Genomic DNA, 25,388 nt, shown 5'->3' with positions numbered 1-25,388 from the left:
CCTTTTTCTCCACACCCTCGCCAACATTTGTTGTTGCTAGTTTTTTTAATATGTGCCATTCTCACTGGTGTAAGATGGTATCTCATGGTAGTTTTGATTTGCATTTCCCTGATTGTAAGTGATGTTGAACATTTTTTCATATGCCTGTTGGCCATTTGCATTTCCTCTTCAGAGAAGTTTCTTTTTAGCTCTTCTGCCCATTTTTTGACAGGATTATTTTCTTTGTTGTTGTTGAGTCTCATCAGCTCTTTGCAGATTTTTGTGATCAGTCCTTTATCATTAGTGTTGTGTGCAAAAATGTTCTCCCAGTTGGTGGGGTTTCTCTTTGTTTTTGTTATTGTCTCTTTTGCTGTGCAGAAGCCCTTTAATTTGATGTAGTCCCAGCTGTTTATCTTTGCTTTCACTATCACTGCTTTGGGTGATGTGTCTGTAAAGATATCGTTGATGTGCTTATCACGTAGTATTTCGCCTATATTTCCTTCTATGTATTTTATGGTTTCAGGTCTGATGTCTAGTTCCTTAATCCATTTTGAGTTGATTTTTGTGAATAGTGTGAGGTAGTGGTCAAGCTTCATTCTTTTGCATGTAGCGACCCAGTTTTCCCAGCACCATTTATTGAACAAACTTTCTTTGCTCCACTGCATATTCTTTGCTCCTTTGTCAAAGATTAGTTGACCATAAATCTGTGGGTTTATTTCTGGATTTTCTATTTGGTTCCATTGGTCCGTGTGTCTGTTCTTGTTCCAATACCATGCAGCTTTGCTGATTATGGCTTTGTAGTATAGTTTGAAGTCTGGGAGTGTGATGCCTCCATTCCCTTCTTTTTTTTTCTGGAGAGCTTTTGCTATTTGGGGATTTTTGGTGATTCCATATGAATTTCATCAATAATTGTTCTATTTCTTTGAAGAATGTCATTGAAATTTTTTATTGGAATAGCATTGAATCGGTATATTGCTTTTGGTAGGATGGCCATTTTATAATGTTTATTCTTCCAATCCATGAGCAGGGGATGTCTTTCCATTTCTTTGTGTCTTCTTCTATTTCTTTTAACAGTGTTTTATAGTTTTCTTTGTATAGGTCCTTGACCTCTTTTGTTAGATTTATTCCCAAGTATTTGATTATTTTTGTTCTGATAATAAAAGGGATGGTTTTTTTGATTTCTTCTTCTTCAGATTTATTGTTTGTGTATAGGAAGGCTACTGACTTTTGCTTGTTGATTTTGTATCCTGCCACTTTACTGAACTGACTGATGAGTTGAATTAGTTTTTCTGTGGAGTTTTTGGGTTCTCTATGTATATTATCATATCATCTGCAAATAGTGATTGTTTGACTTCTTCTTTTCCAATTTGGATTCCTTGTATGTCTTTCTCTTGTCTTATTGCTCTGGCTAGGACTTCCAGTATTATATTGAAAAGCAGTGGTGAGAGTGGACATCCTTGTCTTGTTCCAGATCTTAATGGAAATGCTTTCAGCTTTTCACCATTGAGAATGATACTGGCTGTTGGCTTCTCATATATGGCCTTTATGATGTTGAGGTATGTTCCTTGTATCCCAAAAATTTCAAGGGCTTTTATCATGAATGGGTGTTGTTCTATGTCGAAAGCTTTCTCAGCATCTATTGATATTATCATATGGTTTTTATATTTCTTTCTGTTGATGTGTTGGATAACGTTGATTGATTTTCAGATGTTGAACCATCCTTGTGTCCCTTGCATGAATCCTACTTGGTTGTGGTGAATTATCTTATGGATACACTGTTGGATTCTGATAGCTAAAATTTTTTTGAGGATTTTTGCATCAGTGTTCATTAGCGAGATTGGCCTGTAGTTTTCCTTTTTGGAGTTGTCCTTGTTCGGTTTTGTATTAGTGTAATGTTGGCTTCATAGAACGTGTTTGGTATTGTCGCTTCCTTCTCAATTTTTTGGAAGAGTTTGTGAAGGATAGGCACTAATTCGTCTCTGAATATTTGGTAGAATTCATTTGTAAATCCATCAGGTCCTGGGCTTTTGTTTTTGGGGAGGTTTTTGATTACCATTTCAATTTCGCTGCTTGTAATTGGTCTGTTTAGGTGTTCTATTTCTTCTTGATCTAGCTTTGGGTGATTGTAGAGTTGTAGGAATTTGTCCTTCTCCTCTACATTGTTGAACTTGTTTCCATATAACTGTTCATAGTAGTTACTGATTATTCTTTTGATTTCTGCTGTGTCCATTGTGATTTCTCCTCTTTCATTTATGATCCTTTTTATTTGTGCTTTCTCCCTTTTTTCCTTTGTGAGCCTGGCTAGGGGTTTGTCTATTTTATTTATTTTTTCGAAGAACCTGCTCTTGGTTTCATTGACCTTTTGGATTGTTTTTTTTCAGTTTCAATTTCATTCATTTCTGCTTTGGTTTTTATTATTCCTTTTCTTCTACTGGTTTTGGGGTTTTTTTGTTGTTCTTTTTCTAGATCTTTGAGCTTCAAGATTAGGTTGTTTCTTTGAATTCTTTCTTGTTTCTTGATGTGAGCCTCTATTGCTATATATTTTCCTCTTATTACTGCTTTTGCTGCATCCGATACATTTAGGAAATTGGTGTCCTCATTGTCATTCAATTCAAAGAATTTTTTAATTTCTTCTTTGATCTCCTCATTAGTCCAGTGGTCTTCTAGTAGTGTGGTTTTCAATCTCCATGAAGTAGGAGAGTTCCTTGCCTTCTTTTTTATGGTTTATTTCTAGCTTGATGCCTTCATGGTCAGAGAAGATGGTTGGTATGATTTCAGTCTTGCTGTATCTGTTGATGTTTGTCTTGTGCCCCAGTATGTGATTGATCCTGGAGAATGACCCTTGTGCGCTTGAGAAAAATGTGTACTCAGATTTTTTTGGGTTTAGTGTTCTATAGATGTCTTTTAAGCCCAAGTGCTCTAGATCCTTATTTAGAGCTTTAGTGTCTTTAGTTATTTTTGGTCTCGTTGATCTATCCATTGTTGATAATGTTGTGTTGAAGTCACCCACTATGTATGTGTTTTCTCTGATGTCTGTTTTTAAAGATGATAATAGTTGTCTGATATATTTTGGTGCTCCTTTGTTAATGAGTGTCATTTCTTCTTGAAGTGTTGTCCCCTTGATCATAATATAGTGACCATTGGGGTCTCTTTTTACCTTTTTGATTTTGAAACCTGTTATAAGTATAGTATAGTTGTTATAAGTGTAGCTGTTCCTTGCTTTCTTTTTTGGTCCATTTGCTTGTAGGATTGTATTCCATCCTTTAACTTTGAGTCTATTTTTATCTTTTGTAGCTAAATGTGTTTCCTGGAGACAGCAAAAGGTTAGGTTTTGTTTCTTAATCCAGCCTGTGACTCTGTGTCTTTTTATTGAAGAGTTTAGTCCATTTACATTTAGAGTTAATATTGATATGTTAGCATCTGTATTTGCCATTGTTTGTCTTTCTTTTGTTTTTATTTATTTATTTTTTTAATAACTTTTTTTTTGCCTTCTTTCGTTGTTATTCGTCCCTCTGAGGTTCTGGCTTTAGGACTCCTTGTAGTATTTTTTGGAGTGGGGGTTTAGTCGTAATGAAATTTGAGAGTTTCTGTTTGTCTAGGAGGGTCCTTATTCTTTCTTCATAGAGGAAAGAGAGTTTTGCGGGACAGAGTATTCATGGTTGGCATCTGTTTTCTTGGAGTCTGTTGACTATGTCCCTCCACTCTCTCCTTGCGCGTAGTTGTCTTCGGAGATGTCTGATGTCAGTCTGATTGGTTTTCCTTTGAATGTTATCTGTTTCTTCCCTCTTGTCAGCTTCATTATTTTTTCCTTGTCCTGGATTCTTGGGAGCTTTACTATTATGTGTCTTGCTGTATTTTTCCTTTTGTCATGGAAGGTTGGTGTTCTTCTTGCTTCTTGTATATCAATTTTCAGCTCCTTCTTCACATTTGGGAAGTTCTCTTCAATTATTTCCTTGAATATTTTCTCTGTTCCTACATCTCTCTCCTCTCCTTCTGGGATTCTTATAAGTCTTATATTTCCTTTCCTCATGGAGTCAGATAGTTCCCAAAGTCTTTCTTCAGTCTTTTTCCTTTGTACTTCTCTTTCCTTTTCTGTTTTGGTGTTTTTTATTTCTGTGTCTTCAAAAGTACTTATTCATTCTTCCATTTCATCTATTCTGCTTTCATTGCTTTTCCCAGAGTTCTTTAGTGCCTCCATTAATTCTTTGATCTCCTGCATTTATTTTACTTCCCTCTTTATGGACTCAATTTCATTCTTCTGAGTGTTGTTTTCCTTAATGACTTCCATCAGTTTTTTCATCATGGCAATTTTAAATTCTTTTTCTGGGAGGATCAGAAGTTCTTCCAAGTCACTGTAGTTGCAAGCTGGTGGGTGGTTTATTTTATTTATTTATTTTTTTGTCGTGTGTCTTTTTTCTGAGGCGTTTCTACTTTGCTTGTAGTTTTTCTTTTCCCTGCTGCCTGTCTTCTAATTTGCCGTATGCATTGGGACACTGTGCTGCTAGTACTGGCTTGCATCTTTTTGGTGTGTTCTTTCTGGAGTTTCAGAAACTGGCAATCCAAACAAGTCAAAAACTGTTATGCCAGAAGTCTAGTGAGGCAGTGGTACTTTGAGTATGTTAATGGTCACTGTCACAGAATCTCGCCTCCTTCTGTGTTTACTTACAAATGTGCATCTTGAAGTCCCACAGACTTCCCTGGAGGTGGGGCAGCTGGATTGCACTCTGGGTTCCAAATCTCTGCATCCTCCTCTTGGCTCCAACTTCCTGCCAGGTGAGACCTGGCTTGTGGGGGCCTTCAGTTCACCTCTGACTGCTCAGGGAACCTTCTCCCTCTGGCTCCACAGGGAGCCTTCTACCAGATTCAAGCAGTCTTTATTGAAGAAAGTTCCCTGTACTAAAATGGTGCTTTGGAGACAGGCACACTCTTCTGCACGCCCGGCCTGCCCCAGCCGTAGGTGCCCGCTCCCCCTCTGGGTTTGGACTGCTGGCCTGAAGGAGCCTGGTGTGGGCAAACTTACCAGCTCACCTCTGGTTCCTCTGGGAGCCTTCTGCCGGTTTCAAGCAGTCTTTATTGAAGAAAGGTCCCTGTTCTAAAATGGTGATTTGGAGACAGGCACACTCTTCCACGTGCCAGGTCTGCCCTGGCCATGGGTGCCCGCTCCCCCTCTGGACTCGGACTGCTGGCCAGAAGGGGCCTGGCTTGAGCGAACTTCCCAGCTCACCTCTGACTCCTCTGGGAGCCTTCTGCTGGTTTCAACAAGTCATTACTGAAGAAAGGTGCCTATTCTATGGGGTATTGGTGATTTTTTTTTCTGGTCACTAGGTGGCGCCAGAGATCTCTCCTAGTGTCCTTGGGGAGCTGTTTTTTTTTTACCCCATGGGGCAGGGGAACAGAGTGGGAGTGGTGGGGAAAGCCTCAACGGCTTTGGGGTGCTGTGTCTGCCTTGTGCCCCACCATCCTGGGCATCCCATGTCCCGAATTTCGTGCCCTGGGTCTCAGTTCCAAAGCCCTCAAGTCCAGGAAGTGGGCTATAGGCCAGTTCAGTGTCCGCAGAAATGGCACCTTTTGCACCCCGCTCCTGTGTCCAGGCGCCTGGTTTCTGATTATTCAGTGAGGGATATTCACCTCATGAGGGCTCCCGTGCGTCTCCCCGCAAGCCTAGGTTACAGACGCGGGGACCTGGGCAGCTGCGATCTGCCTTTGCTTTTCAAGCACACTGCTTTTCCACACAAGCTTACTGGCTGGCCTGGGGCTGTTTGTTGGTCTCCGGGAGTCTTTGTTTTTCTCTAATTGCACCTGGAGCCATTTGCTCACCTCCATGGCGAATCCTGCAGGGTTCTCCACAGCTCCAGTTCACGGGGTGTGGTGGCTGAAATAGTTTCTTTCCACTCACAGTCCCACTTGATGTGTAGTTTGTTCTTGTTGGTTGTCTTAGTTTTTTTCTGTTTTTTCCTCCTTTATGTTGGTCGGAGAGTGCCGACTTTGTGGGTGGGGGAGTGTAGCAGAATTCTGAGCTTTCCTCCCTTCTAGTCCTCTTTTATGGCAACTTTCTTCTTTGGGTAGTTTGCTGGAGTCACCTGTTTATCTTCTGTGTCCCAGTTCTCATTGGGACCTGCCACTTTTCCTCCCTATTAACTTTTTTTAATGGGAGATCTTACTCGCAGCGTTTCCTCGCCGCCATGTTGATCCACCCTCTCTCGGTGCCCTTACATTTTTAATAAGCTTTGTTAAAGACTAGTCTGTAGGGTTATTAAAATGAAGGGAATTAGTCAATGTTTGGGGACAAAGTAAACTGCAGGAAACTGAAGGCAAAGAGGGAATTGGAGGCCATAAGGGGAGAAGCTGGAGCAGTGAGCTGAGGACACAGAGTAATAGTAAGCTCCAAAGGCCCCAGAAACTCAGAGAAGCTAACTTCCATTTATAGAAATGGGGGACTGGGGTAGTGTGGATGTCCCAAGGGTTTGGTTTCCAAGAAGAACTCTATTTTAGTCTGGGCAGTAGTTGAGAAGAGGGACTTGGGAACCAAAGTCATTTAGTAAGAGCTGATCACACAGGAATAACACACATGATAGAAAATGGACTGTCAAGGCCAATCTCTCTAATGAACATGGATGCAAAAATCCTCAATAAAATTGTGGCTATCAGAATCCAACAATGTATCCTTAAGGTAATTCACCACGACCAAGTAGGATTCATGCCAGGGACACAAGGATGCTTCAACATCTGAAAATCAATCAGTATAATCCAACACATCAACAAAAAGAAATATAAAAACCATATGATAATATCAGTAGATTCTGAGAAAGCTTTCGACAAAGTACAACACCCATTTATGATAAAGGCCCTTAAAATTCTCTGGATACAAGGAATATACCTCAACATCATAAAGGTCATATATGACAAGCCAACAGCCGGTATTCTCAATGGTGAAAAGCTGAAAGCATTTCCATTAAGATCTGGAACAAGACAAGGATGTCCACTCTCACCACTGCTTTTCAATATAATACTGGAAGTTGTAGCCAAAGCAATAAGACAAGAGAAAGACATACAAGGAATCCAAATAGGGAAGGAAGAAGTTAAACTATCACTATTCACAGATGATATAATAATATACATAGAGAACCCCAAAAACTCCACAGAAAAACTAATTAAACTAATCAATCAGTTTAGTAAAGTGGCAGGATACAAAATCAACATGCAAAAATCAGTAGCCTTCCTAACACAAAATAAATCTGAAGAAGAAATCCAAAAAAAATCCCTTTTATTATTGAAAAAAAAAATCAAATACTTGGGAATAAACCTAACAAAAGAGGTAAAGGGCCTATACAAAGAAAACTATAAAACACTGTTAAAAGAAATAGAGGAAGACACAAAGAAATGGAAAGACATTCCCTGCTCATGGATTGGAATAATTAACATTATCAAAATGGCCATCCTACCAAAAGGAATTTACAGATTCAATGCTATTCCAATAAAAATTTCAATGTCATTCTTCAAAGAAATAGAACAATTATTGATGAAATTCATATGGAATCACCAAAAACCCCAAATAGCAAAAGCCCTCCTGAAAAACAAAAAGAAGGGAATGGAGGCATCACACTCCCAGACTTCAAACTATACTACAAAGCCATAATCAGCAAAGCTGCATGGTACTGGAAAAAGAACAGACACACCGACCAATGGAACTGAATAGAAAATCCAGAAATAAACCCACAGATTTATGGTCAACTAATCTTTGACAAAGGAGCAAAGAATATGCACTGAAGCAAAGAAAGTTTGTTCAGTAAATGGTGCTGGGAAAACTGGGTCACTACATGCAAAAGAATGAAGCTTGAGTACTACCTCACACCATGCATAAAAACCAACTCAAAATGGATTAAAGAACTGAACATAAGACCTGAAACCATAAAATATATAGAAGGAAATATTGGCGAAACACTATATGACATGCACCTCAAAGACAACTTTACAGACACATCACCCAAAGCAGTGATAGTGAAGGCAAAGATAAACAGCTGGGACTACATCAAATTAAAGGGCTTCTGCACAGCAAAAGAGACAATAACAAAAATAAAGAGAAATCCCACCAACTGGGAGAACATTTTTGCACCCAACGCTAATGATAAAGGACTAATCACAAAAATCTACAAAGAGCTGAAGAAACTCAACAACAAAGAAAATAATCCAGTCAAAAAATGGGCAGAAGAGCTAAAAAGAAACTTCTTCAAAGAGGAAATGCCAATGGCCAACAGGCATATGAAAAAAATGCTCAACCTCACTTGTAATCAGGGAAATGCAAATCAAAACTACAATGAGATACCATCTGACACCAATGACAATGGCACATATTAAAAAAACTAGCAACAAAAAATGTTGGTTAGGATATGGAGAAAAAGGAACTCTCCTGCATTGCTGGTGGGAGTGCAAACTGGTCCAATCACTATGGAAAGCTGTGTGGAGATTCCTCAACCTACTAAAGATAGAGCTTCCATAAGATCCAGCAATCCCACTCCTAGATATTTACCCAAATGACACAGAAACATTAATTTCAAAGGGCACCTGCACCCCTATGTTTATAGCAGCACTATTCAGTTGCTAAGCTATGGAAACAACCCAAATGCCCAAAAATAGATGACTGGATCAAGAAGATGTGGTACATATACACAATGGAATATTACTCAGCAATCAAAAAAGATAAACACATGCAGTTTGCAGCAACATGGATGGAGCTAGAAGGGATCATGCTCAGCGAAATAAGTCGGAAAGAAAAAGAAAAATACTGGATGGTCTCACTCATAGCAGGAATTTGGAAAACCTAACTAAGGGACCAGGAAAAAGACTAATTAATACAAAGTAAAAATCAAAATCAACAAGCAACTATAAACCAGAGACCCACGGGGGTGGGGGGGAGAGGAAGGATTAGGGTCAAAATAAGGGGGGGTATAATTGTATGGGGAATATAACCAAAATGAAAATGCATACATTGTGCATAAATGAAAAATGATATAAGAATTATATAAAATAAAATATCAAAAAAAATCTGATGCAAAAAAAAAAAAAGAAAGAAAAAGAAAATGGCCTGTCCAGAAAGAGGAATAATGAGGCCTGAAATTGAGAGAGCATGTGTTCAATGTAAACAAAAAGTCTTTTAATGGTACCAGTTATTCTTTCATATTTTAGACTATCCTTCACTTGAGAGCATCAGTGTGTAAGGTAGGAAGGTTTATATTCCAGAAACTGGCTGGTCCTTACATGCCCGGTGTCAAGGAAGGCAGGGTCAGCCAGTGACCAGTGCCTGGCCCTGTATCTTCAGCTAGCTTCTGCTGCTGCTGCTGCTATTTGTGTCTTAGGGACATTTGGCCCAGTCAGGGCCTTATGGCCTTTCCCTACTTCTTACTCATCTAAAGTCTGGCAGGTACCTGTAGTTTTTCAGACCAGGATGGTCACCTTAAAGTCTATACTGCAGGACAGGCCATTATAGCTACAGAGTCTTCTATGACAATTCTTCCCCCTACCTCCACTCTACCACCTCCCCCAGTACTCACACATGTACATGTATACAAACACACACACATACACACACACACACACACACACCTTCCTGTGCTGCCACACACTCAGTAATTCTGAGACCCAACAGAGCCATTCAGAGTTTGTGTGGAAAGGGATGGCAAGAAAATGAGAGCCTTAGCATCCACTTTTATTATTGCTAATAACAATAAATACAGACAAAATATGTATTCTTTTTTGAAACACATTTGAATAAACAATTATTTTATAGAATTGAAATGTTCCACTACAATGTCAATATGATTAATATGGACCTGCAGGAATGCCAGTTTGATTTCTTATAGCATATGTCAGAAGTCTACATCCCACTAATAGGGAAATGAAGTAAATTACTTGTGTATGCTACTAACTAGCTTTTAGCACCTTCTCTCCAAGTGGGAAAAGGTCACTAAAGCTAAAATGCCCTTATAGGTGAAATGGGGTTGCATGTCAACTGATGCCACTTGCAGTCATTGTCACCCATTATTACCTTTGAATGGAAACACAAAATTAGATATTAAAAATCAAATTCACTGAGAACAGATAATCCCTAAACACTAAAAAAAAAAAAATCAGTTGAATAAGTGACTTTGCATCTATAGTTACACTTTCAAGAACCGACTATACCCATATACAAGTATACAATCAACTGTACATATTTTCTAAAGGTGTGCAATACACTGTATAATGCAATCTCACTCCCTCAAAATGTTTCATTATTAACTTTTCCAAATACTAACAAAATCTGAAGATATATAAGCTACTTAACTCAGTTTTTTCAGATGAGAAAAATATCAAATATTACAGAAAGAATCAACACTCAACATTAAATACAATAAAATCCTATGGTAAATCAAAATAATTTCCTTTGCAAATGAAAATAAGTTGGAAAATGTGCAGTTCTGTTAGACCACTCAGTAACAATATGATGATAAATACATTTTGCTTCACTAAGTCTCATGAAATATCACTTTATTAGTTACCATATTGTGTGCAGGCATTGTACTAATGAATAGATACAGAAATGAAGATATGTTCTTATTCTTAAGGGCTTCCAATTAAATAAGACAGATATGTAAAGAAATAATTGACACCACAGATGATATTCAGAGAACTATACTCTGAGTTTTTTCAGCAACCTTGTTACCCTGGGAATTAGTGGCATAATTTGTTGAGCTAGTTAGACAGGATGGCTAGGGATGTCATGAATAAAGTTACCTGACCCTTAGAGTTATTTAACAATGACATTGTTTTTGGAAATACCATGCTATACCTACCTGCATGATCAGCACAGATGAATATCCATATTTAAGTTATTACCAAAGGTTGGCCTGTTTTGACTGATGAGCACATTATCTTTTCATTAACCACCAGTGATGTGACTGCTTTGGTTCCTTGTCTACTTTTGGGAGGGTTGTCTTTCGATGTGTTTTTAAAATTCTCAAGCCATGTGAAGTGACAAACGATTGGAAGGCATAAGCATTTGACTTTAGAAGTCTTCTCCCAGAAAATGTTTGCAATTACGTTGATGGGGGTGGAAGGAAAGAGACACAGCAAAGCTCTAGCTCAAATTGGATTTGTAAGAGCCAGAGAACTGGTTAAGCGAGTCAAGTGTTAGGATTATCAAAAGATTCTGCCGTGTTGATCAGTCTGAATCCATCAAAAGGCAACAGCTTTAGGATTAATTCTCTGAGGCAACTGTAAAAGCAGAAGGTATGTGACCTGATTGTTTTGTATGGCAGACTTTGATGTGCTCGTCATTTGAACAAGAAGGAAAAGGAACCTTCATTTTAGAGGAGCTACTGTTTCAAATGCTTGTGAAGATAGCAACTGAGGACCAAGGGCTGGAAATTATATAGGGAGCCAGAACTGCTTTCAATATCAGGAAGAATTTTGTAATGGAACTGTTTAAAAATGAAGGTAGTGAGTTCTTTAGCCCTGAATATATTGAATTTGAAATTAAAAAAAAAAAAAAGTTCTAATCTGCCAAGGGTGTTTTAGAATTCAGAGGGGACTAATATACCAGGTCAGAAACTATAATAGATTCTGAGGTTATTTTCAAGTTTGAATAGACTATGATATAGAACAGTTGTCTTTTGATAAGTATGTAATAGTATTACCCTGTGATTTAAATTCCCTATTTAGGTATTAGTTTTGATTAGGCATCGAAATATCATCAAACTTAATTTATAAATTCATTTGGATTTTTAAGACAAAGATTTCTTTCAAATCATATATTTAACTTGAATACTATATTTAGCTTTATTGTTACATTTGCAGAAAAATAACAATATTTCAGGAGAAAATTTTAGGTACCAGTCTTTCAGTTTCTATTCAGTATAAAACAAATGTGCATCTATGGCAGGATAGAAGGAAAAATCCCCATTAGTAGCTCACAATAAATGTCAGCACCTTTTATAGATTTTTCCCTGAATGATTAAAAAAAAGAACAAATTCCTTCCAATAAAAGTGCTCTAAAAATGATGTCATTTCAAGACTCAAGTCCTATTAAGTTTTGACTATGCAGAACCACGGAAGTGAAGTTACTCAGAATGCCTCAAATGCTAAGTAAACTGGAAGAGAAAGCAGTCATATGTCAGAAAACTGTGAAGATCAAATTGTGTGAATAAAATGTACAGATCTTTGGTCATGCACTCCTGTAAAGGAATTTATTGGGCTCATCATCTGCCACAGTCTCTGATAACTAGTCTTATTATAAAATATGGCTTTATAAAGTGGGGTAAAGTTGTTTCTTATGTTGAATGGAAATCTGATTCCTTATAAGTTCTAGGCTTTGTTTTTAGATCTCCCTCTAAGCTGCCCACAAGAAGATATTTTGTGTTTTACACATTCAATTTCAAGAGTTTTCAAACACCGGATTCAATTAAACTGAGAATGATGAACTAAAAATCACAGTGTATTCACTATATACTTAATCATTACATTAAATTACATTTTTTGCTTCCAAATATCAAAATGTAAACTGATGATTCCCTTTTTACTTTATTCGCATTTTCAGTCATAATACCTTGAGCTAGGTACGCTGAACACATATTCAATTATGCTTCTTGACAGCTGGGAAAAATGGAATCATGTTGCAGCATGTGGTTGCTCTCAAATAATATTCTAGCTTTCAAGGGTTGCATGTAGTGAAGACTGCTGTGATAAAGACTTTCTTTCTTCCTACAACCAGAGTAGAGTGACATGGGAATATAGTTAATTTTGATTATGCAAATACTTTTCATACTGCTTTGTCTCACAGGCCATCAATGAACAAAAGGTGCTCTACCTTTAAAATCAGGTTTAAAATTCTCTCAAGGAATTGATCTTATATAGATGTTAAATTTAAATATTTTTATATATTTAGTAATGCTCTATACCTACATTCAAATTTAGAAAACATTACAGTAGTAGCTTTTGTGTGTTTGTGTGTGTAATTTAAATATAGTGGACCTCAACAGATAATAAAGAATTTAGAAATGTTAAACACAATTTATCCACAAGAATTATAGCAATCTGGATAATGAGCACAATTATTTTGTCTTTTAACCTGTAGCACTAGAAGAAGGATGATAATGGAATGAAAGGAAGGCAGACTTTAAAGAAAAAAACAAAAACAGACCAAGGGACAAAGCCATAGATGAAGAGATGGTATATCCTCTTGAACCTAACCTTACAATCAGGAAGTACAGCTCCTCCTACTGTGATAGACTTGACACATCATTGATACTGGCATGTCAGAGATCCAGAGCAGAGGGTGAGCCCTCAGTATTAATGGTCCATGGATAATGAAGTCACAGTGATTGGCAAGGTCAGAAAAATATAACCACTACTCATGGACTATGTGTTTGTGGTTGAATTCATTGAGAATTCTGAACATAATCATTTTTCAATAAAGCAAATTAGATCAAATAAAAACACTACCTTTACATGATGATGCAAAATGAGAACAAGATCAGTTATTAATGGAACTTAGTGCAGCACCAGCACCAGTTGCTATGGTGACAAGTAAAAAAAGAACAGTAAATACATTTTGGTGTTTAATGATTAGACTGCACTTTTCTCACAGTTGTAACTGATGAACAGCACTCAGATGTGGATGTAAAGGGATGGCAATAAGTAAAAATATTAACAAGTAACTTGCAGCAATTGTAGAATTAAGACAGGAAACCTTGTGAATTAGAAACTCTATTAGATCAAATGTAGAGGGAGCCACCCAGGCCTTGAAAACAAGGATATTCCTAGAAATACTACCATAAATCAATGGCCAATGAGAGGTGGGAATCGAGATGATACAATAATGAAATAAGATGAGGAAGGGACACTATTTTGTTTTAGTTTCTTCTTTCTGGAAGAGATTAACAATTCCTAGAGTCAGTGATTAAAACAATATTTACTTTTAACATACTTTACATATGCTTAAGCAATTCAGAAAATCCACATATAGGTCACCCATTCTATTATGGCTTTTCTCAAATAATTTGTTTTCAAAGTCTCTCTTACACACACATACACAGAAAAGGGAAAAGCCAATTAAGGTAGGTGGAAAGGAAGGCCACTGATTCTAAACAACTATCATCTGAGTAGGGAAAGTCCTTGATTTGGAAAATGCATGATAATGTAGTCTAATATCTGTTCTATTAATATTTTGAAAAATATGTTTGAAATTTATGATTGTATATATCTATATGCTAGAATTAAAGGTCTATGTCCATGTAAAAACACACTTCTAAAGTTAGGTATATTTCCATGTAAAAACACACTTCTAAAGAATATATACAACAGATTAACACTTACTGCAGACTGTGGGAAACTACATTTCATTCCAGAGAAATCAAATATATGCGTTACCTGAGATATAAATCGGGGGCCTTAAAAACCTATGTTTATATCTTTAAAACTGATTAAAGAAATATATCATCTTATAAGGCAGAATCATCTTAGCTGAGAACATGAATGATTAACATTCTATCATTTTGGGTTAAAGTTGATGAAACATCTAAACAGAAGCAGGCTGCAAAGACCACTGTCAATACCAAAAGCCCAGTCACATTTTTACATTTAGAAAAGAATTCACTATGAATAATTTACTAATGTGGTAATCTAGCATGGTTCTTTACAGTTGGTATGTATCATCACTGAATATTGATAGGGTACTAGTTTATTTTAAACCCCCCAAATTTCTTTCTGCAACTCAAATGTGAACATTTAAAAGCTTGAGAAATGTGACATTAATGACCCACCTATCTAGGGGGCAACTTTCCATACATCCTCAACTATATTGGAAACAGGTAATGACAGAAAGGTATTTTAGGACTACCACCCCAGAATACAAAAACTTCACTCAACAGCTTACATGTTAAGATAAACTCAAGTCAAGTGTAGCTTAGAACTACTAGTGAAATCAAGAGTGTTAATTTACTGAGCTTGAGCCAGAAAATATAAAGAGAAATACAATACTCCTAGATACTGAAATAAACCAACAGTGAGAACTAGTAGAATCATCATGTCAGTAATTACCAATGGCATTATGGCTTTGCAACTTGATATCTTATGCTCTTAATGAAGAGCTGAATCTTAGTTGGACCATGTTTAGTGCAATTTAGGTTAGGGAAATGTATCACATTTTAGAAAAATTTATGATCAAATAAATGGTGAAAAAAGGGTTTAAAAGAAGTTAACAAAGATCAGAAAGAATTCAATAACTCTTATACCTGTAGTAATAAGGTAGAATTCTCACCTCTAATTTATTTTTCACCTCATATAATCGAGTATAAATAATTCATTTTTACTAAAGAAATTTCCCCTGTTAACTTTGATTTGCTTATACTAGTCTTTCATTGATAAAGTACTTTAAAAATGAAAACATCAAAGCATATGAGTTTTGCTTACATAGGAAAATACTAAGTATTCTGAATTTCCAAGATTATTCAATATAATTTTTCTTAAAATGTACTTTACATTTTAAGTTTCTTGGAACTCCTTATTCATAAGTGGCGTACATTACAGTCATAGTAATTCACTAGCAGAGGGACATTTTAAGATGCAAAGACCTTTTCACCAACAATTATGGTTGACACTTACTGTAGGTTTCTAAGACTCAAATAGTTTTAGGATGCGTAAGCACGTACTACTTTTAGAAATGATTAGAAAACCATGGGTCCCTGTATTTATTAAACTGAATCACTTGACAGTAAAATTCAGTTAAGGCTCTTGGCATGGGTGAAACTTCTTCCCACTCAGATCTGCTGCTGTGGTATACCTGCACTTCATCTGTGATTTCATCTGGTGCATAATCACCACCTAATATATAAATTTTATCCTCAATTCCAACTGCACCTGCATTAAAGCCTGCACATTCAAAGGAACCTTCACCCTTCCAAACACAAGTATCTGGACAAAAACTATAAACCTTATAGGTGGAAAGGTCACATATATACAGTGTGCAGTTTACCGGGACAGCTTTAATTAGTGTTGCATGAAAAAACTGCCCGAACTCTGCTACTAGTTCAGACCACTGATCAGTTGTAGCATTGTATTTAAAAAAGCAATCAAGAGATGGGTTGAAGGCATCTGTAATCTCTACCTCTGAGCCAAGGACATAAATTACATTTTGGCACGCGCTTGCTTCAGGATAGTAAATACCTCTGGGTAAGGGGCTAACAGACACCCATTCTTTGGAAAGAGGGTTGTAAGATTCAACATCTAAGAGACTTTTAATTTCCTGAGATCCTCTCGTCTTTCCACCTATGACAAAGAGTCTGTTGAGAACCATAACTGACGTATGCATGGTTCTTGGTGTTTTCATCGTTGACACTAAGGAGAAATCATTTTTGACGGGACAGTAGCACCAGGTTTGATCAGTGGCGTCATGATACAATTCCGCAATGTGCAGTCGCACTGTTCTACAACATGCCCCTTTGCAGCCACCTGTCAAGAACATTTTCTCTCCGTAACTAGACAGACTAGATCCTGGCAAGTCAATCAGGTGTGATTGTGGCAGTATCTTCCACGAATCACTTTTAATATTATAGCAAAATGTATATTGATTCTCCCCATTATCCTCAGTTTTGTGAACAAATATGTATTTTTCAGTTGTGGAGGGTCGAGCATCAGGGAAAAGTCCACCTGAACCTTGCACACACTGGACCGCATCCATGATGGTGTCAAAACAGCCTGTGCTTTTGAGTAAACCCTCTTCACTGAGCAGACAGTCTTGAAGTGTCTCCTCAGGTAACTGATGCAGCCTTACTTTTTTAATCAAATGAGGCAGATGCTTTTGTCTTGATTCTAAATTATGTTTAGTCCAACTAAGGACAACTTTCAGTACAGTTTCTTCTTCAGGAACATTTAATTCATCTGATTCCAGACATTTTTGCAGTACTCCAAAGTTCATCTCTAAGAAATCACTAGACTTAAATAATAAGGAAAAGTGATGTTGTACAAAGTATAATGCATGATCAAACAAACGGGGAGAGCCATAGCTATCTGATAGAGATAATAACTGTAAGCAATTGACAAGATTAATACTTTTTATTAGAAAGTCACTGCAAGCTTTGGATAGGAAGGAAACTTGAAGAAATGATGACAACTGGAAGAACATTTCCACATTATCATCAGTTATCTTTGCTTTTCCAGTGTAGGCATAATCAAGAAATGCTTTTACTGCTTTGGAGGACAAGTTAGTAATGGTAACACTTCCACCATCTCTTTCTTTCATGTTTACTTCAAACATAGCCCTGTAAAAATAGAGAACACAGAAGAACAAGTAACCAGGAACATTTTATTCCATAGATATTTTCAAGCTTGCTTTAAAGAGGTATCCTCCTTTACCCTTAGGCTGATTTTAAAAAATATTTGCAACATGTATTTTAAAAGCATCCTAACAAATCATTTCAATACATAGAATAGTTACATACCGTATTATTTATCTGCAGATTATATATTATATAACTCTAACATTGTGAGATTGTAAAAATTATAACTGGGCTACAGCAATTAATCCAAAGAAGACTGTAAAAACATTCAAATTTTATATACTGATTTGATGTCCTTATAAATTATTCATAAAATTCAGGTAAAATCTCTCTAATGACAGAATTTCTTTGTTTATGTGATAATTAGTATCAACTGTGCAGTTGATAATTAAAATTATGTAAAATACATAATGCACTTTTGGGTTTAGGAGCTGAAAGTCTTCCAAACATAGTTTTAATTTGGCAGTAGTGAAACATGTTGCCAATGGTTCTGTGAATGTAGGAAAATCCACCAAGTAAAAGAAAATTAAAACAGGTCTAAAAACATACATTTCATAGAGTTTTAGGAAAAAAGAAATATGATTCTCTAAGTGTAGTAAATATACCCTAAGCCACAAGAGAAAGGCTAAAAATAAGTTTTCAGGATAGATGAAGATGGGTCTCCTGATTTGAATAATTAAATCATCTGAATGTTCTTCATAATAACTTCTAACTTACCTCTACATGGCAAAGTTGTAGAATCTTAGGAATTGGGAAATCTGGATGCCCAACTTAACAAAAATATAAATTATTTAGAAATGTTTGGGCAAGTGGCTAAAATGTATTTTATTATTGACTTTGGCAAAAAAAAAGTATTGCTACCCTGTACTTATATTAACTTTACGAAACAGAAATTTTATACTTTACACATCCATTTTTATGATTTAAACAAACCCATTATAGTGGCTGTCTGTGGGTGTAGTATATAAGCCTCCTTTCAACTTAGACAAGAGCAGGATGCTTGATCACCCTGAGGCAATACTCATGTGCTTTGTGCCCCAGGGACTGATCAGTGGAACACCTTGTTAATAAGATTAGAGCCATGGGTGGTAGTCTGGTGTATACTTACCCTCCCTAAAGCCCAAAATACAGTGTTCAGTTTGACCCACCTTCTCTGTCATAAAAAGGCCAGCATCCTGCATAGAGCAGCATACTGCATCCTACAACCTGCTCCATGACCCCTGTTTTCTTTATCACTGCAGTGTTGCTGATGCAACAGCTGTCAGTAGAACAAACAAATGGAGATTACGTGGAAAGAGCTTCAACAAAGAAGCTAGACTGCCCATTGACCATTCATTAGTACTGAAGGTCAAATGGTTTGTTTCTGGTTTTAATACTGGTTTGTATTTAATATTATGCAGCGACACTTGTGAGCAGTGCCTGCAGATGCCAAAAACTCTGCAAGGAAACACGGTTGTGATTCGAGTCTACCCTGGAGGGTAATGAAAGTTATTAAAGATGCACTAGCATCCAACTGAAAAATACAAGGGGCCCTAGAAATGCAGAATGTAAGAATGTAAGAATGCCTTCATACTAGGCCAATATAAAAACAAACAGTTCCCAAAATTACATACATCACATGTTGGGCAGAGTATTACAGTAATGTATAACAACTTAGAAATATTAACTTGTGGTGACAATTGTGTTATTAGATATATACAGTCAGCTGAGGGTACTATTAAGAGCATGGCCTCTAGAACCTCATTGCCTGCTGAACAACTATCCCTTTTTTAACTGTGTGACTTTAGAGAGATTTAACTGCAATGTCTTTCAAATTCTCCATTTGAAAACAGGGATCTACTGGTAGTATCTATTCCACTGAGTAAAGGAGTTAATGTAAAGTACCAGCTGTTATCATTATTGTAAAAAAAGTGTTTTCTAGCAGAGTCTATGTATTTTTAATCAGCTTCCACATTTTCTGAGAAGACACAAGATCATAGCTCTATACTTCATCCTACTCATCTTTAAAGTATCCTGTTAACATCTGTCTCACTGTCTCAGATTTACCATGTTACCAGAAAGTGGTTATATAATGTTACACAATGTGTGATTCTTTTTCAGTCTTGTCTCCAAAGACTTTGCATTTCAATAGTAATTTTTGTTTTCCAAAAACATTGTAAAATGCATTTATCATATATTATGTGCTCTCCTGCTATTTCTGTTTTATGCTTTTCCTCCCCATACTTCAGGGAGTTAGATTACAACACAAATATTATGATTTAGTGGCTTTCTGGTACAAAAGTGTAAGTGACAGAATTTTTATCTTTATGTATACGTATTCTTATGTGAACTGGGTTCTCATCAGTAAAACATATAATAAAGGATATTTAATATAGGTCATTATAAAACTTCAAAACAGGTAGAACAATTTAAATTGATTGTTCTAAGAATAAAACATTTAAAACTGATCCATAAAAAGCTAAGAGTAAGCAGAACAAGTACTATGGGCAAAACAGCAGCTGACACTAATCAAATGACGTGGACACTCCTAACCATTACTATACAATAGTTCAAAAGCATACTGACTCTATGAGTCTGGTTCTATTTTTATTACCTTATTATTATTATTTTTACAAATAAGAAACTAGAGCCAGAAAAGGGGAAGTAAGTTGCCTAAGGCCACATCTAGTAGATAGTGGAGCTGGGATTTAGATTTAGTGTATGGATCATAAGGGGCCGAGTCCTTAACCAGTGTAGTGTTCAGCTTTCTGTGATGCTGAAGTGACTTGAAGGGAAGGGAGCAAAAAAAGAGTCCCATGGAAGAAAACTGATTGGAAGAGAGGTGGGAAGAAACTAGTGGAAACTGAGTGACAGGGTAAGAGCAGCAAGGGCTCCAGCGGAATTTGAATAACAGGTTACCTGAAGAAGAAATGAAATGTACAGATGAAAACATCTAGCCTGTTTAGGCAAACTGTTCAAGACTGTTGTAGCCTTCCTGCCCCCAGGAAACTGATGCAGCCCTGAGCCACTGCTCCCCAGTGCAAAGCTGGAAACCCAGCAGGAACCTCTGTTTAGCAAGTAGTAGACAACTTTTGCTGAATGAAGTGCAGTTTCAGTGCAGGGCAATAAAGGTAAAGTCTAATTATATATTGGTAGTAAAGCAGGAGATAGACAAAAAAGTAAAACCAGTATAAATTAACTTACCTCTGTATAGTTTAAATCTTACTCTGTTAACATCAAGTTAATTCATTATAGTTTTAAACCCTGCTTACTTCAAAGAAAAATTGCTTCCAAAATGGAACATTATGCAAAATACTGCAATTAGGCTATAAGTTTACTGTAGTGTGACTAGGAGGACTGACAGCCAGATGTCACTGAGAGGCCTATGTCTCACCGAGAGGCCTACCAGGATGGTATCACGTTAATAGGGTTACCATGGTTCTAAGGCAGGTGTCTGATCTTAACTGGCAGCTTCAGAAACCTGCTGTGATCACGGTGGATTTAGTGTTGTGATGAGGCCTGTCCCTACAGGATTATCTACTTGGGAAACCAAATTATATACAGAAAGTTGCTGAGGACGAAAATAATTTGGGTACTCTCTAGAAGTGCTTCTGGAATTATTTTTCTCCATTTTAGGGATAACTTGCCAAAGAGAGGCGAAATTTTTAAATCTGGGTTAAAGTTCCTCTCCCGTGATAATCTATACATGGAAGACTGGAATTTATTTTAGTCTCAGACTCTTCATTGTCTTTGAACTTTGATCAATCTGTCCTTTCCTCTTTTTCTAAATGATACAGTGCAGGGATCCTCCAAACAAAAATGACCCCGATCAAAACATTTTTTTTCAGAACATTTCAAAGGATTAATAATGTTCCACAGAGCTTTGAGAAACACAACCCTGGGAAGACCCGAGCCTTCAAAATAGTCGTATTAACTTTTCATACTCAAAAATCATTACTCTAGGAGCTTTTAATAAGCATTAAAAATTATTGTTGTGCATGCTACTGTGGAGGGGAAATTGAGTAGTTATAAAAAATAATTATCCAAATAATAAAATCTGAGGCATAAATATATAAAGTACCTGAAAAAGTCACTGCATGCTGCTAATACACAACGATGGCATGGGATTGTTTCATCTTTCATGATTATTTTAAAATCATAAAAGACATTTTGTTCTCTAAAATTCTGTAGTACACTTAGGATTTTCTGTCCATGATCTTCTGACACAAGGAAGTTGTTTTTCTTCTCAGATGGAATTCCATTACATGAGCTTCGTTGATTAAGATCAAATGAATTATCCATAGCAAATTCCATCTGTTCTTAGAACTGGAATGAAAAATATATCATTGATGTAGTAGAATCAATGAAATTGGCAGACTCCAAAAATTGCCCTCTTAAGTGTTAATTACACAAAAAATGCTCAGTAATTACAATCATGACAGTAAGCCTTCTAAATAACTTTTCATTATATTTAATACTTGCTAAATCTGAGCTCAGTGGAATAAAAAGTATATTATTGAAAGATAATATTCAAGGCCTTACCATTATGTTAAACAGCAAAATCTGTACATTGTATAAGTAGCTTATACAGGATTTTACTACGTGACTAGTCTTACTGTTACAAGCAGCAGTGTTGTTTATTCAGTAGCTTGGCTATATACCCAGCACATCCTTCTCCCCTCCCAACCATTTTCTTTTTCTTAAAGATTTATTTATTTATGCATATAAGAACTGTGGTGTAAGCCAGAGGTATGAGGGGTGAGAGGGATTCACCAGAGACAGAGTGGGGAGCAGAACAGGCAGGTCTATTGAGATATACTGCTTGAGGGGAGCAGCGGGAGAGACTAGAGAGGTCTGCTGTTCCATGTAGGTCAGTTCCCTGAATGGGATTGAACTCATGCTGCAGTGGCTGGCAATAGCTTGATAGTACTGAGGTTTTAACCACTGCACCACCAGGGAGGCCCCCCATACATTTTCTTTTGGTAGCAAAGAATTTGTCCAAATGTTGATCATGAAGCATATGGTATATGCCTTCTGACTTTTAAAAGAGACTTTTAAAAGAGAATCGATTGAAAAAGATCAGAGTGTTAGCTTGTATTAACTAGTTAAGGCTTTTTGTAAGGGAAAAAAAGACAAGCATTGGTTCGAGTTAGTTTGAAAGCAGGAAGGAAAAGAGTATAAACCTTTTATTAAGAAAAGCTTTTTTAAACATGAGGTCAGAAATCCAACAGAGTTGAAGTTCAGATCATTATGATTTTTCCAAAGTGCAAATGCAGTTTCAAGGATAAAAGTTTGGGCACCAAAAGCAAGGAAGTGAGGTACAAGTAGAAAAGAAGACTGTAGACTAGCAGAGTCAGATAAATAGGGAACTTTGACTCTTAGTCTATTTCTTTTGTGATTATCTGATTAACTATTACTTTTGCAAACACCCTAATTGTCCCTTAACATTATTTCTCATGGTTCTGTTGGTTTAGCTGTAGGTTCTTGCTTGGGGCTTTCATATGTCCAGAATCAGATGGCAGCTGTGGCTGACTTTATCTGAGCCTGACTGAGGCACAAGTTTCTTCTTTCGTTATTTCTGATGCTTCAAATGAGATGGTTAGATAGAACCATCTCTGTGTCCTCATGCACTTATCTATCGGGCTAGCTTATACTTGTTCATAGTATGGTAGCCTTGGGGTAGTGAGACTTTGTAGGCAGCCTGGTTCTCCCAAAGGGAGTGTTCCAGGGGGCCAGGTGGAAGCTAGACTCTGGAGAAGAAATCCTATGGCACCAATCAAAACTCTATTCTAGGCCAGAGATATAAGTACTCTGTTGCCCAGTACAGTACTTCAGGCTATGTGTAGTTACTTAAATTACTTAAAATTACAAATTTAGTTCCTTGGTTGCTCTTGCCATATTTTAAATAGTAAGCACATACAATGTGATGTTTAAGTTTATGTGTCAAAGACAGGGTGCCCAGACATTTGACTAAATATTATCTCTGGGTATGTCTATGAGGGTGTTTTTGGATGACATTCACATTTGAATTCATAAAGTATGTTGCCTTTCTTAATAGGAATGGGATATGCAATCCACTGAGGGCCTAAATAGAAAAAAGATTGAATAACAAAGGACCATTTCTGTCTTTGAGTTGGGACATAAGGTTCATACTGCCTTGGACTAGCACTCAAGAGTAGAACTATATTATCAGCTCTCCAGCTTACTCACTGCAGATAGGGTCTTCTTAGCCTCCAGTCATGTAAACCACTCCTCTCGAATAGATCAATCACTCAATCAATCTATCATCAAGCTTGCTAGCAATCTCTAATTGGTTCTGTTTTTTCTGGAGAACGCAGACTAATACACATGGTCTAGTGGCTACTGTACTGTATAGCACAAATATAGAACATTTTCATCATCATAAAAAGTTCCATTGGATAGCTGATGTATAGGTGAAGTATTGTAATCCTTTGTATACAAAAATTAGAAAAATAGGGCCTCCCTGGTGGCGCAGGGGTGAAAGACAGTGCTATGAAGATATCACCAGCCACTGCAGTGTGAGTTCAATCCTGACTGGCCAGGGAGCAACCCACACGGCACAGCAGTCCTCTGCTGTCTCGCCTACAGTTCCCCTCAGCAGTGTATTTCAGTGGATTTGCCTGTTCCGCTCCCTACTCTGGTGAAACCTCTCACCTCCCCGCACCTCTGGCTTATACCCCAGTTCCTGTATGCATAAATAAATAAATCTTTTTAAAAATTAGAAAAATAATTCAGCAATATGTAAGAAATTATGTACTATGACCAAATGGGTTTGTCGGAATATCATTATCCCCCAGAGTAGCAAACTAAGAAAAAAAGTCACATAGTTGTATGAACTGATATAGTAAGAGTGTTTGAAAATCCAACACCTATTCATAAGAAGGACTCAACAACAAGAAACAGAAGAACTTCCTCAACTTGATAAAAAAAATCTACCAAACTACCTATGACATTATTCCACATGATAAGAGACTGGATGCTTTTGCTCTAAGATTAGGAAAAACATCAAGGATAAACATTCTTACAAGAGCTAGTCATCATAGTACCAAAAGCACTGGCCACCAAAGTATAAAATCAACATACAAAAATCATTGTATTTTTGTAAACTAGCAATGAACACATGGAAACCAGAATTTAAAGTATAATATCACTTGCTAAAAAAGAGAGAGAAAGACTTAGGTATAAATCTAAGAAAACATATACAAGATTTGCACAGTGAAAACTACAAATGCTGACAAGAAAAATCAAAGACCTTACTGTAGAGACGTGCATTGTTTATGAATTGGAAAAATCAACATAATAAAGATATCAATTCTTCCCCTACTGATAAAGAAGTTTAATACAATTCCTGTTAAAATCTCAGAATTTTTCATAGCTACAGATAAAATTAATGAAGTATGAATAATAAGTCTTCTGATTTCAAATTCCACTATTATATATCTGCAGTAAAAAAGACTGACACTGGAGAAAGGACCAACACACAAATCAGTGGACAGAATATATAGTTAAGGCCAAGGGTTAGTCAATAATTTGTTAGATATGATGCACAATTCATAAAGAGAAAAATTGATAGATTGAATTCTATCAAAATTAAAAACTTTGAAATTTCATAATACACTATGAAAACCCTGTTGCAAGAATGAAAAGATAAGCTACAGACCAGGAAAAAAATACTTGTAAACACAATCTGATAAAAGATGTATCTAGAATATAAAACGAAATGTCAAACTCAGTAAAGAAACATTACAATTAAAAAGTGGGGGAAAATGGGCCTCCCCGGTGGCGCAGCGGTTGGAGCGCTGGGTTGCGAAGCTGCCCGGGCTCTGTGGCGCCGGTTTCGATCCCCGGCTGCTCCCCGGCCACCGGAGGAGGGTCCCACATGGCGTGCAGACTTCTCCTGCCGCCCGCTGCTCCCCTCAGCAGTGTACTTCGGTCCTTCTGCCTGCTCTGCTCCCCGCTCTGGCTCTGGTGAATTCTCTCACCCTCCCGCGCTTCTGACTGTACCCAGTGCAAGTATAAACAAAACAAACAAACCAGCAAACAAATAAATAAAGCATGCCTCTATAAAAAAAAAAAAAAAAAAAAAAAAAAAAAAAAAAA

At 36.9% G+C, this 25,388-nt stretch overlaps 1 protein-coding gene and 1 long non-coding RNA gene across 6 annotated transcripts in view; one reads left to right on the top strand and one right to left on the bottom strand.

The window, feature by feature from the left end:
* LOC129145478 (uncharacterized) overlaps positions 1–13,501 on the top strand; it is a 39,703-nt gene extending 26,202 nt beyond the window's left edge. For all 3 annotated transcript variants that reach the window (XR_008551085.1, XR_008551084.1, XR_008551083.1), the window contains one exon: positions 13,088–13,501. This is a non-coding gene — a long non-coding RNA (uncharacterized LOC129145478). The remainder of the gene's footprint in view (positions 1–13,087) is intronic.
* A 71-nt stretch (positions 13,502–13,572) lies between these two features.
* The window catches only part of KBTBD3 (kelch repeat and BTB domain containing 3), a 20,144-nt gene continuing 8,328 nt past the window's right edge, over positions 13,573–25,388 (bottom strand). For 2 of the 3 annotated variants that reach the window (XM_037505698.2, XM_037505699.2), the window contains exons 2-3: positions 21,349–21,593; positions 15,475–17,270 (exon numbers count right to left, since the gene is read on the bottom strand). In XM_037505698.2, the coding sequence (XP_037361595.1) occupies positions 15,668–17,270; positions 21,349–21,581 (1,836 nt within the window). In that variant the 5' untranslated portion in view covers positions 21,582–21,593 and the 3' untranslated portion in view covers positions 15,475–15,667. Of the gene's footprint in view, positions 17,271–21,348; positions 21,594–25,388 lie in introns of all 3 variants that reach the window. The other variant, XM_037505697.2, reaches the window with a different exon arrangement.

This window comes from Talpa occidentalis, unplaced genomic scaffold (assembly GCF_014898055.3).
Source record: "Talpa occidentalis isolate TD23 unplaced genomic scaffold, MPIMG_talOcc4v2.1 talOcc4.12, whole genome shotgun sequence".
Taxonomy (NCBI): domain Eukaryota; kingdom Metazoa; phylum Chordata; class Mammalia; order Eulipotyphla; family Talpidae; genus Talpa; species Talpa occidentalis.
The sequence above is the reverse complement of the archived record's forward strand: the minus strand, read 5'-3'. Positions and strand labels throughout refer to the sequence as shown.